Raw genomic sequence first — 17900 nt, 5'->3', positions numbered from 1 at the left:
GTGTCAAGAGTTTCTCTCATTTATCTCAGTGTGTATTTGTGTGGGTCTGTGTACGTGTAGGGCTGGTAGACACAGATCGATTAAGAAAAATATCTTTCAATATTTTTTCAGCCTTTTCATGATATTTGATGTACATCTCTGCATTTATATATTTGCCCAATTTAACCAAACAGCCATTAAAGCAAAGTAAATTAAAAATGTTTAATGCAACAAGTAAAATACTAGGGCTACAAACTAAGAACCGGAAGGGTTCAGAATTGTTCCATTTAAAAAAAAAAAATAATACCGGAATTGTTTGATTTATGACTTTTGATTCCATTAACGATTCTTGAACGTGCATTTTTCCGTAGATGCAGATGGAACACCGTACTAAAATCTACAGCGCAAAACTAGCGTGACCAGTGTATATGATTCCCAAACGAATGACTCTTATGAGCCAGTTCTTCTTAATCTACAGTGTAAAACAAAGCATTACCAGTGCAGTGTGGTACCCGAAAAAATTATCCATACGATAATGATAGCGCTACACATTATTTTTTTATTGTAACAGTAGAATTTTATTTTAAAAAAATCAGTGAATGAATGAAATATGTTATTAAATTGTATTTGTTTAAAATTTTTATTTAATGTGTACAGTAGGACCAATTATTGGATTGCATTTATGCCACTAAAAAGTCTTTGCAAAGTAATTTAAAGGTGTGTGTCACCTTTTGCAAGAGTTAGCAGTAACTGCAATAAAAATTGCATTTCTTATTTCCAATCATTTCTTCTTCAAAAGAAAAAAATTGTTAATGGAATCATAAAGGAATCAGAATCATTAAGAGGAACTGGAATCGGAATCATTAAATTCCTTAAGATTCCCATTCCTATAAACTGCAATAAAATAAATCTACTTTAAAAAGTACATTTACTTGAAAATAATGCATGATTTCCATACAGTTTTTCACTAAATAAACAAGAATGATATTTAATCATTTTCACTTAAATGCACTAATAATTAAATTAACTAAAAATTAAATTATTAATTAAATAATTAAATTAAATATAATTAAAAATGAATTAAAAATTAAATTAATTAAATACATTAAAATTAAATTAAATTACTAATATAACAAAATATAACAATAAATGACAATAATCTCCTACACTTGACATTTTAATCAAATCATTGAATTGATTTTTAATTGATTCACGTAAAAAGACAGTTTGAACTAGTTCACTAAAAATACTCGTAAACTTCAAAGAAAACTCGCCAGCGAAATAATCCCAAAACTATTGCAAATATTCAGTGTATTGTATAAAAGGGCTGATTGATACAATCAAATATCAATATATTACGATTCTTTTTCTCATGATTTAATATTGATACTTTAGATCCATGTTTCGATATTTATATTCAACTATTTGTGCTTTTATATCATGTCCAGCATTTTAATAAAGAAGAAGCAGGTTATCTAAATAAGTGCAAATGGACACGGGCAAAAATCTAGATTTTCCGATTAATCTGGATCTTCATTTGAGTGATCCCAAAATCGATTCTTTAAATCCCAAGATTGCTCTTTTACTCTATATGCAGCCCTCTACAACAGAGTAAATCACTTGCATACTGAACGCAACTAAATGTCAGTGATTAGCCACTGGCAGTTCATTTTTCAGATTTCAATCAGCTGTGATTGAGTAGTAAACTGGTGAAAAAGTTCATCACCTAAATGTTTTTACTGCATGCAAAGATTAAAAGTTTTGCTTGACTCGTTTCGTGTAATGTGTCCAAAAATGAGATCAAATGAACGAGAATGAATTTGTCTTTGAATAATGTCCCTTTTAATATCCTTTCTGTCAGCTGTTGAACAAAACAACAAAAGACAACATTTAATTGTAATCACACATAGCACGGATGCGATAAAAAAAAAAACCTTCAAAAAGATTTTGGAAAGGTATGGGTTCAGGAATACATTTATTGGTTGGATTAAGTTACTTTATAGACACCCTGTAGCAGCGGTGCAAACAAATGGATTCATTTCAGATTATCTTACTCTGGATAGGGGCACCCGGCAGGGTTGCCCTCTTTCCCCATTATTGTTCTGTCTTGCCCTGGAACCATTAGCAGCCGAGATAAGAAAGGAGGATGATTTTCCAGGGGTGACTGCGGGAGGTGTGGCGCATAAGCTTCTGCTTTACGCAGATGATATTTTATTATTCGTCTCCGACCCCACTAGATCCATGCCTTGCCTCCACAGAATTATTAACTCCTTTTCCAAATTCTCAGGATACAAAGTCAATTGGTCTAAATCCGAAGCTTTGACTTTGACAGCGTACTGTCCAGTAATGGCCTTCCAGCCGGGCGCCTTCCAGTGGCCCAAACAGGGCATTAAGTATTTGGGAATTTTATTCCCAGCAAATCTGTGTGATTTAGTCGGAGTTAATTTTGATCCCTTAATAAAAGGTTTTTCGAATGATGTGGACAGATGGGCTTCATTACACTTATCGATGCTTGGGAAGGTTAATGTTATTAAAATGAATTGTATTCCAAAATTTAACTACCTGCTACAATCTCTCCCTGTAGATGTCCCTCTCTCTTATTTCAAGCAATTTGATAGCATAGTGAAGTCCTTCATTTGGAATGGTAAGCGTCCCAGGTTAAATTTCAATAAGTTACATAGGCTGATTGACAAATGTGGGTTAGGCCTATCCAAGATTTTATTTTAATATTATGCATTCAGTCTTAGACATTTGGTTCATTGGTCACTTCCACCTGAGAGAGCTCCTCCCTGGTTTTGCATTGAAAAGGAAGTTCTTGCCCCTATCTTGCCACTGCAAAGCCTTTCGATCAAACTAGCCAGAGAAGTTAAGTCGCACCCCGTTATTTTGCATTTGCTCTCGATATGGACAAAAGTGTCCAGAATGTTTAATTTGGACATTTATTTAAACGAAGCCTCGAGCATATGGCAGAACCCTAAACTATGTATTAATAAGTCCCCTTTCTGTTGGTTAGATTGGATTGTGAGGGGGGTTAATGCACTTGGTGTCCTGTATGAGGGTGGAGTATTGAGACCTTTTGAAAATTTGATTCAACATTTTGGGATTCCCATATCTCAATTTTATAAGTATTTACAGCTGCGCCACCTGCTCTGCTCTGTTTTTGGAAGTAGCATACACCCCCCTAGAGCGGCAGATACTCTGGAAGTGGTGATTGCTGCTTTTGGGAAGGGTCATGAGGCATCAGTGTATTACTCCTTGTTAATTCAGAGTCTGGGGGACGGATCTTTAAATTCTCTTAAAAGATTATGGGAGAAAGATTTAAACTTGGTATTGGAGGAGGGAGTGTGGGCAAGGATTCTAAAAAACATAAAGTCTGCATCTAGAGATGCAAGGGTTCGCCTTATGCAATTTAAGATTTTACATAGATTTTATTGGACCCCCTCTAGATTGTATAGGCTTGGTCTTAAGGACACACCCATCTGCTGGCGATGCCATACTGAAGATGGAGACACCATCCATGTTTTTGGGGATGCCTTAAGATCCAAGAATTTTGGTTGAAGGTGCAAAGTTTTGTGTGTGATGTGTTGGGCACTCAGGTCTCGTTCTGCCCCAGACTCTGTATTTTGGGAGATGGGGCAGAAATTAATGTGGAGAATAAACATGTGGAGGATTGGGTCCTAACCTGTGTTATGGTCGCCAGGCAGGTGATTTTGAGGGGCTGGAAGTCGGTTGGAGCACCCCCGTTTCAGGAGTGGTGCTCGGAGATGGGGAGAGTGGCAGGGAATCCGGATTTGTTTGTAAGAAAATGCGGTGGATATTTAGCATTCTTGGAGGGTTCTCGGGTGGAATAGTGGAGAGAGAGGGGTAATTGTCAGTGTGTGTGATTTTTATATTTGTATATATATGTTTTTTATTATTATTATTTTTCTCTTTTTTCCCCTTTTAGTTGTTTGGTTTTTGTTTTTGTATTCTTTTATATGTGTTCATCTAAGACCACAGGGATGTTTGTTGAGGTTTGGGTTGGGGTTGGGGAGGAGATGGGGTGGTAGTGGGTGTTAAAAGTTGATTTTGTGTATTTATAATTATGTTTTGTTTTCCTGTGTTTTAATAAATAAAAATGTTAATCATAAAAAATAAAAAAAAAACTTCTACTCGTTACACTTTTTGCACACCGCATGCTGCTGCTGTCCTTAAAGAGACAGTGTTGTTTTTTTTTTTTTTTACAAATAATGCATGTAAACTAGGGCTGGGTATTGATACAGATTTCCCGATTCAATTCCGATTCACAAGCTCTCGATTCGATTCCGATTTCTATATTGATTCATATGTGTGTATTTCAGTTACAATGTCCCTTTTGCTTACGTATTAAATAAATTCTCTCCCAGCTAATGCTGTTAATTATACAAGGGGACCTTCTAACCAGGTACATTACGTTTATATAACATTTTACTAATTATATTTTATTACAATTGGTCACATTTTGGCTTTTAAAAAATGAACAAATCCATGTATTCAATCAATAAATAAGATATTATGTTTCATATATTATTTTTTGTGTTACATATTTATTGTTTAATTGCACAAGTTGTCATTTTTCCAAGTATTTACATTGATTTGTTGAACGTGTGCAAAAACCGCTACTGTCTCTTTAACAAAACCGGCATTTCTGTAAAGAGCGTCTGTAAACAAGCGCATGTTAATGAGAGAGACTCCCTGCTATGCATGATTACAATTAGATGTTCATTTTTTGTTGTTTTTGATAAACAACTGACTGTAGAGAACATAAAGGGTATTAAAAGAGACATAGTAAAAGATCGATCTTGGGCTTTAAGAATTAAAAAAGGAATATCTATATTTTACCCACCCCTAATATAAAATATAAACATGTAACAACATATATACAGTATGTGTGTGTGTGTGTGCAACATATGCAATTTCAAGACATACTATGTAATGATGGAATACATGTAATTTGTATATTTCAAAAAGCTAAAATATGACCAAAATGAGAAACTAATGATAAAATAATTTTTTTTTCAATAATATTTCCATAATTTTATAACAGCATTAGCTAAAGAGGGTTTTCTTTTATACTGTATGTAAGCAAAATGGACATTACAACTGAAATATACTCACATGAATTGGAATCGAATCATAATATTGTGATGTATCGTGAGGTGCCTGCCGATACAGAGCCCTACTGTATATACAGTATAGCCATATACAGTACTGTGCAACAGTTTTAGGCACTTGTGAAAAATGTTGCATAGTGAGGATGTCTTCATAAATAATGACATAAATAGTTTCATTTATCACTTAATGTCATACAAAGTCCAGTAAACATAAAAAGCTACATCAATATTTGGTGTGACCACCTTTGCCTTTAAAACAGCACCAATTCTCCTCGGTACACCTGGACACAGTTTGTCTTGATTGTTGGCAGATAGGATGTTCCAAGCTTCTTGGAGAATTCGCCACAGTTCTTCTATCTATTTAGGCTGTCTCAGTTTCTTCTGTCTCTTTATGTAACCTCAGACTGACACGATGTTCAGTGGTGGTCTTTGTGGGGGCCAGGACATCTGTTGCAGGGCTCCCTGTTCTTCTATTCTAATCTTTTCTATTTGCAAAAGTAATGTTTGGGAGTATAAAATGTATTTTTCCTATTGACACACAAAAGCTGAAGATATAAATAACCATCTTAAGACAAATGCTTTTGTGAAACATCTTATGTGCCTAAGACTTTTGCACAGTACTGTATGTCTGTATACTTACTTACATTTCTCTAGTTGTGCCTGTTATTTAACAGCTATATTGAGCTATACAATATCGGAAACCCTTTTAGTCAAAAAAGCCCCCACCATTTCAGCCCATCAATGTCACTGGCTCTCCATCCATTTCCACAGGCAAATTCTGTCTTTCCTAAATGGATAGAGGCACAGGGCTCTTTAGCCTCCATTGCTTTTATTCATTTGCTGGGTTGGAGGTGTGTGTGTTGCTGATAGCCTTCTCTCTCTATCCTGACCGGCAGCACTCCTGCACAGCAGCCTGGCATAAAAATGGCTGTTTAAATGGAGTACACTGTTGTCTAAGCACCCATTATTCTTCGTAACCCGTCAGCGCGCAGAGACATTAGGTGTCTGCTAAAGGCATGAACTGATTCGATGCATTCAGTCTGCATGACTGACTTCTACACTGCTCACTTTGTACAGAAGCACACTATGCTCCACAAGTGCACAGGGGACAGTCCAGGGTTTCCACACATGGATTTCCATAACTTGTCCAGTCATTCCTGATTTCTATTATTATTTATCCCCGTTTAATATACAGAGACAACTATAAGTAATCCATTTATAAATTGATTTCCCCAAAAAGTGTAAACACTGTCTCTGTGGTGCTATTGTATCAAAATATTCAATGCATTCAATGCATTTTCCAGGGCTGGAGATCACAAATATTCTCTAATATTTCCAGGTTTTCTATGACCACGTCAGAAGTGTCTGAATGGCCAGGGTAACTAAAGGAGTCATGCATCCATGATAAACAATTGTACATTTCTCAGGGACAAAGACAGCATCTAGCAGAGACAAAAACAGCTAACACTCTCATGAGAAGAAGTCCTGATTGAGTCCAAATGAAAAAGGCTCTTGAAGGAAAAGGTTAAAAGTGCATTTAGTATCTGAGTGGACGAGTGAGACGAGAATACAGCTGGCGATCCCTTAATCAAACACAGCCACACAGATTCATCAATACAAAAAGCACTCGACTGAACACGACAGCTGCGAGAATCATCTGACATCAGTAAAATTATGTAAATGTAAAAGCAGGGCCTGAACTGTGCATAGGTATTTTTATGCATATTTTCAATCATTTCCGCCCACAATTATTCGCTATAACATAAAGGTGAAAACTGGTAAACTGATACACACAGAAGAACAAATCAAATTAATAATTTTGTCTAACTTTATTTCCACTGTATATATCAGCACAAACATTTTATTTTTGTCTCGTTTTCCATTAGAAATACTGAAACACCAATTCTATGAAATATATTTTATCTTGGGTGTTTCTTCAACTTCAGCCAATTTCGTATCCCAGGGGTTAATTTATTTTATTAAAAAGGACGTATTTCAACATTCTTTTTTTTTTTTTTTTTTTTTATATGAAGGTCTCATTAAAACTTTTAATTCCACTTTTATTTTTAGTACTTTTCAAATGCCTTTTATGTACCGATTTTATTGTTTTAGCCTTGTCCCAGGCCCAGACTTTCCATTTTACTTTCAATGGAAAATCCATTATAAAAAATACAAATTATTGCATGTTTAAAACTATGATAATTTAAACAAAGAGTGAAATAAACAAACCATTTCAATATTTATTGTGTGAAAATCATTTCTATCAATTGTTTTAAAAATGATGACTGTCCCATAGTTGTTGCATCATTTTCATAACATGCAAAACCATTTTGCCCCTAATAAAGTTTTTTAAAAGTTAGTGAACTTGTTAACCAAGTCGACAAAAGTGTCACTGTAGACAGTGCTTGAGATTAAACATGAGACGAGTGATGTTTAAAGAATACAAATAAAAATCAAGATAAATATCACTTGTGAGCAGTATATTCTTATTTAGCGTCTTTTCCAAATTATGCAAAAAGTGTAAAAATATTATTTAACTGTGTGTATTTAGGATACATAAAATGTTAGCTATGAAATTAGCGTCAGTAAAACAAAACAAAAACGTAGAACATTTTATTTCAAAAACGTAAAAAATTTAGTTTCAATTACAGAATTCTATTAAACACATGACAGAATCTGATATGTGCTGGAAATGACACTGTGGTGGGAATTTTTTTCAATGACAAAAATAATATACAAATATTCAAGGAATATTCCGGGTTCAATACAAGTTAAGCTCAATCGACAGCATTTGTGGCACAATGTTGATTACAACAAAAATTTAATTTGACTTGTCCTTCATTTTCTTTAAAAAAAAAAGCAAAAATCTGGGTTACAGTGATGAACTTACAATGGAAGTGAATGTGGGCCAATTCGTAAAAGCTGAAATACTCACTATTTCAAAAGTAAAGCCACAAGATGTAAACAATATACATGTTATCATGATTTTAGTGTGATACAATCACTTACTAACCTTTTCTGTGTAAAGTTATATCTAATTTCACAACTTCGTTGCCATGACGATGTAATTTCAACAAACCCTAAAACGACTGTAAAAATGACGACAACTTTACAGCTCAAATAATACACAATTTTTAACAGAAGAATTCATGTAAGTGCTTTTATCAAATTATAAGCTTCACATTTCTGCCTTTAAACCCTCCAGAAATTTTCCCCATTCACTTCCATTGCAAGTGTCTCACTGTAATCTTGATTTTTGCTTTTTCAGAAAAGGAGGAACGGGTCAAAAAAATGTTTGTGGTAATCAACATTATTCAACAAATGCTGTCGATTGAGCTTAACTTGAATTGAACCCAGAAGATACCTTTAAGAGAACAGTATTTTGCAATGTGGTGTGAATGTGCAGTGACCACCATTAGTGTTATAGACGCAGTAAAACGAAAAATTATTTCGCACATGAGCTCAACTTCTGTTCATGGACTGCTGGATGAAATGTAAATAAACTTGATTAAGAAATTAACGATTGCTCAAAATAAATTATGTGTTGTAAACATTCATTCGACTTGTAAATGGAGTTTCTGGTCTACACTGACACATGTCTTCGTGAGACACAACGTCTCCCCATTTTCAGAAATACATTTCAGGCCCTGACGAGAGAGAGCTAGAGTACATTTGTGAGATAGAAAAACACACGCATAGAAGTGTAAGAAAGAATGAAGCAGCGTTACCTTCTTGGCTCTTTGGCTTATGTTTGGTCCTTTACTAAGAAGCTTTTCAATCAAGTATTCTCGATTCTACAACACAGAGGCAGGAGGGAAAGAAAACATTAAATATATCAGTGACAAACCGCTGTGAAGCAGAAGTAAAAGCATTTGAAGTAGAGAGGGAGAATATAAAGCCATACCTTTGCCTTTTGAAAAAATTTACACTTCAAAAGCTCTGCAGCAGTGGGCCTGTGGAGATGAGAAAAGCTGAGTTAGAGGAGTTAACGCTGACATTTCCATATACTTCAGGAGACCAAGACTATCTGATGTCCAATGTACTGACCAGATGAGACCGCTGATATAGACAGTAAATAAGACAGCAGCAGTTAATGTCTCTGGACGGCAATTGGTCATCTGTATCTATTTGTGCCTAATCAAAGTTGCCTCAGTGATTTTGTCTGCATGGCATTTCTTATATTGGCTGTGATTTATCTTTAGAGCATTGGTTCTCAACTGGTAGGTCAACAGTCTTTTCTGAATGAGATATGGACAGCAGGGAAAAACAATTCTAAATGCGAATAATGCAACTAGCAATATAACTGTGCATAGTTAGGATCGCTAAATAAATAGGGTAAACTTTTCAAAAGGGAGGAGAAAACACCCTACATATACTGTTGTTGATGTCAAAGGCAGCACATTGATTTCAACTCTAAGATATTTCTGAACAAATTCAGATGTCATTTGGTATTATGGCTAATACTAATTCAATACGTGGCACCTGTGTTTGTTCCAAGTGCTAGGCTGGTAAATCTCACTTCGGCTGTTATGCATAACAAAATTGTAATTTTGCTATTTTTCTGTTACGTTTATAATCTTTGGTAATGAGTATTGCTGTATGCTAATTTGTGGTTGTTTCTTCAAATTTGAGTACTTTTAGCACTGTGTCAAGTCTCATTTAAAAAATGTTACACCGTAACCATTTTTTTTTTTTTTTAAAGTTGTCTACTAGCAATGTCCAACACTATAGGAAGGTCTCATTAAAACTGACTTGGAAACTTTTACCAGGCCTTCCTCGTTTAACTTTGGTACTTTTCAAACACCTATTATGTGTAGATTTCTTTGTTTTAGCCTTGTCCCAGACCCAGACTTTCAATAATAAACTATGAAAATCCATTATAAAAATACGAATAATTACGTTACAATTATTACATGTAAAACTATGTTAATTTAAATAGTGAAATAAACATTAATCACTTCAATATTTATTGTGTGAGCATTTTTTCTATACATTTTTCAAAAACTACGACGCTATTTCCACCACACCAAACAATAATAATTTTTAAAAAAAGAGCATGTTTGATATGAAATATGAGACATGTGTTGCTTGAAGAAAATAAAGAAAAATTAAGGTAAATACACTTATCAGAATTTGCCAAGTTACGAAAAAAAGTGTGACAGTAATATTGAATTGTGTTAGCTATGAACTGAACAAGACAAAGCAGTCGGAGACTGTAATTTAATTTCCATCACAGTTATTTCAATTAAAGAATTCAATTAAACACACACTCAAACAAATATTTTAGCCTATTTTTAAGATTTACACATTTTAATTTCATAACAAAATTCCATCAAATTGAATTGTGTAATTGTTTACAAAATTAATTGAATAAAATTGTATTTTTTAATTTATACAAATAATATTTATTTTATTTTGTTCAAAATAACTGAATTTATTTTTAGGTAATTTTGTTATGACATTGAAATGCATTTGTTTTGTTTTTTTTGTGCAATAAAGAATTTAAGATGTGCTGGAAATTACACTGTGGTGGGAATTTTCATGACTTTCAGAAAAAATGACAAATGTCCTGTGAAGCATGTACATAACAAAAACAAAAAAAAGAAATAAAATGAAATATCTTTGTTTTAATAAAAATTAACCTGGGACATGAAATTGCCCTAAGTTGAAGGAACACCCTTTTATATTTATTTCAATGTTTACGTTCGTACTAAACAATTTTGGTACTGTGTTGGGTCGACAGGATGTCCGATATAAAATCTGGGTTCTGAAGCAAAACCAGATGAGAAACACTAATTTAGAGAGACCGAATAGAAAGCAAAAACAAAAAAGTTTTAAGTCATCTTGCAGTAAGGCAATGTTGATTTACAACAATGAACTGCTACTCCATTATGCACATCACACTTTACAAATCAATATGTTTGCCGCTAGCAACAAGGGCTCTGTGTGGTCATGCATGCAAGTAAATAGTTTGGCAATCTGTGATGCATTCAGCATAAATAGTACCCATTTTTTTCAATTGTTGTATGCCGATTATCTAATTTGTTCCACCAATAAGACTCGCTGCTTCCAGATTCACAGTACTATACCTCTTCGCCGGGTCCTTCTGAAGGCACAGGCATATGAGTTTTCTAAAAGATTTTCCGTATTTCTTAACCATCTCTTTGTCCTCGACCCCTGTCTCCAGGGTAGGAGGATCATTCTGCAGAGTGAGCATTAAAACCTGCAACAGAAGAGGCGGGGATCAGATCTACAAATATCTTACAGTTGTAAGTTTGAGAAAAAGATCCCTTAAAAGGAATATTTCACACAAAAATTTAAGTTCTGTCATTATTTACTCACCCTCATGTCATTACAAACCCACATGCTGTTGTTTTGGAAGACAAATGGAAATGTAAAAAAAAAAAAAACAGTTCATATTGACCATGGTTGTAAAGCTGTAAAGCTTCATAAAAGGACAAAAAAAATAAAAAATACACACCTTAAAAGTAGTCCAAACGACTAGTGTGCTATATTCCAAGTCTTCTGAAGACATACAATAGCAATATGAACTGTCATTGTGTAGAAAAGAGCTGCGTAGATTCTTCAAAATTTCTACTATTATGTTACACAAGAGAAAACAACAGCATACAGGTTTTAAACAACATGATAGGTGAGTAAATAATGACAGAATTATAATTTTGGATGAACTATCCGTTTAATTCTACTTCTAATTAACGCTTCCCTTCTACTGAGCCAGGGATGACAGACTTTACAAAACAACATTAGAAATATTTGTACAGTTATTTATTTAGTTACTATATGCAGTACTGACAATTTAAATAAAACCTTGATGTATAATTGCAAATGAAAATGTTGTAAAGACATGAAAATGGATGACCTAAAAACATTTTTAAAAATAATGCCATTAATAACACTGGTCCACTACACAAATTGCCATTATAAAAATTTTCTTTAGTGACATAATGGCTGTTGAAAGCAGCTTCAAAAGGAAAAGTCACACAGATGACAGATCTGTGCCATTTTGTGGCAGCATTTATAGCCATTTGTGTGGAACAGCCAGATGAATAGCCAGTCGTTGTGTTTACCTTCATAGGAGGGTACCGGTGGTACGGCGCAGAGCCTGTCGCAAGTTCAATGGCGGTGATTCCAAAACTCCAAATGTCAGCTTTGAAGTCATAACCCCGTACCTGTGGTCACATGACACTGGTAACTGATAGTTTGATTATAAGATGGCAAGAAAATAGCTGATTTATATAATATTACGCATGTATGTATGTATAGATAGATGTATAGATAGATGTACAAACAGACAGACAGACAGATAGATAAAATGATAGATAGATGATAGATAAAACGATAGACCGATAGATAGAACAATAGAACCTAGACAGATAGAATGACAGATAGAACGACAGAACCTAGATAGACCGATAGAATGATAAAACGATAGAACCTAGAACGATAAAACAATAGATAGAACGATAGATCCTAGATCGATAGAACCTAGATCAATAGAACAATAGATAGAACAATAGATCCTAGATCGACAGAACTATAGAACCTAGAACGATAGAACCTAGAACGATAGAACCTAGAATGATAGAACCTAGAATGATAGAATGATAAAACGATAGAATATAGATTGATAGATCAATGGATAGACCAAAAGAACCAAGACTGATAGAACAATATATAGAACGATAGAACCTAGATCGATAGAACCTAGATCGATAGACCGACAGACAGAACTATAAAATGATAGAACATTAGAACCTAGATAGATAGAACGATAGATAGGCCAATGGATAGATAGAACGATAAACGATAGATAGAATGATAGAATCTAGATCGATAGAACGATAGACAGATAAAACGATATATAACGATAAACCGATATATATATGTCGATAAAACGATAGATAGAATGATAGATCCTAGATCGATAGAACGATAGAACCTAGATCAATAGAACAATAGATAGAACAATAGATCCTAGATCGACAGAACTATAGAACCTAGAACGATAGAACCTAGAACGATAGAATGATAAAACGATAGAACATAGATTGATAGAACAATGGATAGACCAATAGAACCAAGACTGATAGAACGATATATAGAACGATAGAACCTAGATCGATAGAACCTAGATCGATAGACCGATAGACAGAACTATAAAACGATAGAACGTTAGAACCTAGATAGATAGAACGATAGACAGGCCAATGGATAGATAGAACGTTAAACAATAAATAGAATGATAGAACCTAGATCGATAGAACGATAGACATAAAACGATATAATGATAAACCGATATATAATGATAAAACGATAGATAGATAGACAGACAGATAGATAGATAGATAGATAGATAGATAGAAGGCAGGCAGACAGACAGACAGATAGATAGATAGATAAAATGACAGATAGAATGATAGAACCTAGATAGACCAATAGACCGATAAAATGATACACAGATAGAACGAACATTAGACAGATAAAACGATAGATCTAATGAACGATAGACAGATAGAATGAGCGATAGAAAGATAGACCAATAAAGCTAGAGGTGAGTAAAAATATCGATATGTTAAAGTATCGTGATAGACAGAATGACAGACAGACAAATAGACCAATACAACGACAGATCGATACGAATGATTTACAGAATGATAGAACAATAGATAGATAGACCGACAGACAGACTGACCGACCGACCGACAGATAGAACGATAGATAGAAAAATAGATAGATAAATTTGTGTGAGAAAAACGAATTAGTTATTAATAATAAGTTATTAAAAATAGCCCCATGGTCCAGCTATAAACCTTTTATGTTTAGATAACAGACACATTGTCTTATGTTTAAAATTAAAAGAAAAGATTTTGTTTGCTGATCAAACTCACCTGCTCCATTACCTCAGGGGCCATCCAGCACGGAGTCCCCACAAACGTTTTCCTCACTTTGTGTCTAGTGATGTCTCCACCGGTGGACAGAAAAGCACTTACACCAAAATCTATGAGGTGAATCATTTCAAACGGTTAACAACCCCAGCAAAGTCTGATGGACCATAACTGTCATGAAAATAATATCTCAAAACAAAAATCTTACTGGTCTTAAAAACAGGGTTTATTTTCTGTATGCAAATAGAATTTTTTATTTTTTATTTCACCTCATATATGAAACAGATTTGAGCCAAGGTCATTTGTGGAAACCCCTGTTACATAAAACCGATCGATATTGTAGAACTAGATCAGCCAGTTTCCCTTCGGGGACGGAAAAAGCCCCATTTCAGGAAGTTATCACCTCTGCGCATTATGATCAAAATGCCTCTTTTCTGCTCTCAAATTCATAAAACGAAATGTAACAGATGATAAACAATGGAGCGTGGAGAATATATTATCACTTATAATCAAACCATAATTAACTTCATTGAAAGTACATTAAAAATTGAAAAGGCTTGACTGATTGAAGCAGTTCTAGGTCATTGCTTGTGTAATTTTTCGGTTGATTATAATTCCAGATATTTGCCATTACCTTTGTGGTGTAAAAAGTAATAAAACTCTTTTAAGACCCATAAATGTTGGCTTTATCTATAGATGGAGAGTGACAACCAACACTAATCACAGCACTATTTTCACAGCTAAAGAAAGCTTAAATAACTCACGGCTATAAATAACTCTTTCAACAGCTGAAATAATTATGTGACTGAATATTAAGAATGCACTGGTTTTAATCAGAGCCACTAAGAATTATTATTATTTATTTATTTATTTATTTGTATTTTTACTTTGAAATGGTTGTTCATTATGGAGTATGGAGAAAAATATAATATAATATATATATATATATATATATATATATATATATATATATATACATACATACATACATACATTTACATACACTGGGGGCCAAAAGTTTGGAATAATGTGCAGATTTTGCTGTTTCGGAAGGAAATTGGTACTTTAATTCACCTAACTGGCTTTCAACTGATCACAAAGTATAGTCAGGACATTACTGATGTAAAAAACAGCACCATCACTATTTGAAAAAGTCATTTTTGATTAAATCTAGACAGGCCCCATTTCCAGCAGCCATCACTCCAACACCTTATCCTTGAGTAATCATGCTAAATTGATCATTTGGTACTAGAAAATCACTTGCCATTATATCAAACACAGCTGCAAGATATTTGGTTCATTAAATGAAGCTTAACATTGTCTTTGTGTTTGTTTTTGAGTTGCCACATTATGCAATAGACTGGCATGTCTTAAGGTCAATATTAGGTCAAAAATGGCAAAAAGCTTTATCTAGAAATTTGAATGCTTGAAATTGACAAAAACTGAAGATTTCAACAAAGGTGTACACTACAGTCTTCAAAGACAAAGGATAACTGGCTCTAACAAGGACAGAAAGAGATGTGGAAGACCAGATGTACAACTAAACAAGAGGATAAGTACATCAGAGTCTCTAGTTTGAGAAATAGACGCCTCACATGTCCTCAGCTGACAGCTTCATTGAATTCTACCCGCTCAACACCAGTTTCATGTACAACAATAAAGAGAAGACTCAGGGGTGCAGGCCTTATGGGAAGAATTGCAAAGAAAAAGCCACTTTTGAAACAGAAAAACAAAAAGAAAAGGTTCGAGTGGGCAAAGAAACACAGACATTGGACAACAGATAATTGGAAAAGAGTGTTATGGATCTTAACCACATTGAGCTTTTGTGGGATCAGCTAGACTGTAAGGTGCGTGAGAAGTGCCCGACAAAACAGCGACATCTATGGCAAGTGCTACAGGAAGTGTGGGGTGAAATGTCACCTGTGTATCTGGACAAACTGACAGCTGGAATGTCAAGGATTTGCAAAGCTGTCATTGCTGCACGTGGAGGATTTTTTTGATGAGAACTCTTTAAAGTAGTTTATTTTCAAATTGTAATAGTCATTTTTCACGTTATTAATGTCCTGACTATACACTGTGATCAGATGAATGACACTTTGGTGAATAAAAGTACCAATTTATTTCCATAAGAGCAAAATCTGTACATTATTCCAAACTTTTGGTCACCAGTGTATATATATATATATATACGCACACTGTATAAAAGAGTTAATGAATTTGGAGAAATACAAAGCAAATAAAAACATTAACAGAAAAGACTAAATATTTTAGATTCTGCATTATTTCTAGATCTATAAGCAAATTTGTGACAGTGACCATGTTAACTTTTTTGTACATTTATTTTTCATGTAAATTCTTCAGTATTACTCAAATTGTTATGCTGATTATTTTTTTACTGGAACAGTACAACACATTTCATCCAATTTAAAGGTGATTTCACATAAGAAGTCAAGCAAAGTGTTGTTACAAACCTGCAATCTGCACTGATCCATCTTCTCCTAGTAGAATATTCCCCGCTTTCACGTCCCTGAAGTCAAACCATGACAAAGCACAACCACTTGATGCTTTATTATAATCTTAAACATTAACAATAACGCCAGTGGCTGAAGAATGAATCCACAATTTTTCAAAGAATTATTACAACAGTGATAGTCTGGAGGGAAAAGACCTCATTAGTATTTTTGTTCACTTCACATAAAGAGGAACTTAAAGCATATTTCACACGTCTTGTGTAGCTTGGGATGGATGGATGGATGGACGGATGGATGACAAGGGAATAGATGGATATATAGATAATATATAGAGGAATAGATGGACGGATGGATGATGGATGGATAGACAGATGGATGACGAGTGGATGACGGATGGTTGGAAGGATGGATTGGCAGATAGACGGACAGAAAGAAAGAAGGATGGATGGACGGATGATAGTGAAATAGATGGATAAATACATGATGGATGGATGGATGGATCATTTCTTACCTGTGAATCTGCCCGTTTTTATGAAGATAATCTAATCCTTCCAGTACTTCCTTCAATATGGTCGCTATTGAGGATTCATCTAAGACACCGTTTTTATGTTCTCCTTTACTGAAAGTGTGCTTTATGATGTCCAACACTGATCCTGAGTGAATAAAAAATACTGTATCACACAAAACCTCAGATAATGACCATACTTAATTGAAATACATACAGTTGCCCCAAAAAAGTATTTTGACACTTACACACTTTAAAATTCCATTGCATTAGATAACAATACATGAACAACATTTATTTTAAAGACAGATTGCACAAGCACAGTTTTCAAGCAAAACATTTGACAAAATAAATGTATTAAGTTCTATATGATAAAACAATTACAATACATTGGTCAAAATGAAGACAAAGTATTTGGATAATTTCTGTTCGTCAAACGTTAATGGAACATTTCCACAGTAAATGTGATGAACTTCTGCTAGGACACCTGTTTGAACGTCATACATCCACTAAAAATCACCTTGACACCAGTTGGTTAAAAGTAACTGCAAAAAACGTCTCAGGAAAGTGAAGTTAGTTCTGAGAACAGATTTAGCATCAATTGTTTGCAAATGCCACTTGATTTGAAATTTTTGTTGTCAAATGCAATGACATTTTTTAATAGTCCAAATATGTTTCGGAGCCAGTGTCCACATTCATTTGATGGAACTGTTTGCAATATCCAACATTTTACTTATCTTAAATATAGCTAATTGGATCCTTCATAAAAATGTAGAACAAAACATAGTTGTGTTACAGAAAGATTCCACTCACCTCCACTCAAGAGTTTCATGACCAGCCAAAGTTCATCTTTTACAACAAATGAAGTGTAGTAGGTGACCACGTTTGGATGGTTACACTGGCTCAT

The 17900-nt window shown here is 34.2% G+C and overlaps 1 protein-coding gene across 3 annotated transcripts in view; it reads right to left on the bottom strand.

Moving 5' to 3' along the window:
• LOC127447644 (STE20/SPS1-related proline-alanine-rich protein kinase-like) overlaps nucleotides 1-17900 on the bottom strand; it is a 95017-nt gene that overhangs the window by 66955 nt on the left and 10162 nt on the right. For 2 of the 3 annotated variants that reach the window (XM_051709603.1, XM_051709601.1), the window contains exons 3-10: nucleotides 17807-17900; nucleotides 17000-17141; nucleotides 16489-16544; nucleotides 14021-14130; nucleotides 12200-12301; nucleotides 11201-11334; nucleotides 9016-9064; nucleotides 8840-8905 (exon numbers count right to left, since the gene is read on the bottom strand). The exon at nucleotides 17807-17900 is cut by the window's right edge and continues 15 nt beyond it. In XM_051709603.1, coding sequence (XP_051565563.1) covers nucleotides 8840-8905; nucleotides 9016-9064; nucleotides 11201-11334; nucleotides 12200-12301; nucleotides 14021-14130; nucleotides 16489-16544; nucleotides 17000-17141; nucleotides 17807-17900 — 753 coding nt within the window. The remainder of the gene's footprint in view (nucleotides 1-8839; nucleotides 8906-9015; nucleotides 9065-11200; nucleotides 11335-12199; nucleotides 12302-14020; nucleotides 14131-16488; nucleotides 16545-16999; nucleotides 17142-17806) is intronic. The other variant, XM_051709602.1, reaches the window with a different exon arrangement.

The sequence above is a fragment of the Myxocyprinus asiaticus genome, chromosome 10 (assembly GCF_019703515.2).
Source record: "Myxocyprinus asiaticus isolate MX2 ecotype Aquarium Trade chromosome 10, UBuf_Myxa_2, whole genome shotgun sequence".
NCBI lineage: Eukaryota > Metazoa > Chordata > Actinopteri > Cypriniformes > Catostomidae > Myxocyprinus > Myxocyprinus asiaticus.
Note: the sequence above shows the minus strand (reverse complement) of the source record. Positions and strands in the feature narration are given on the sequence as shown.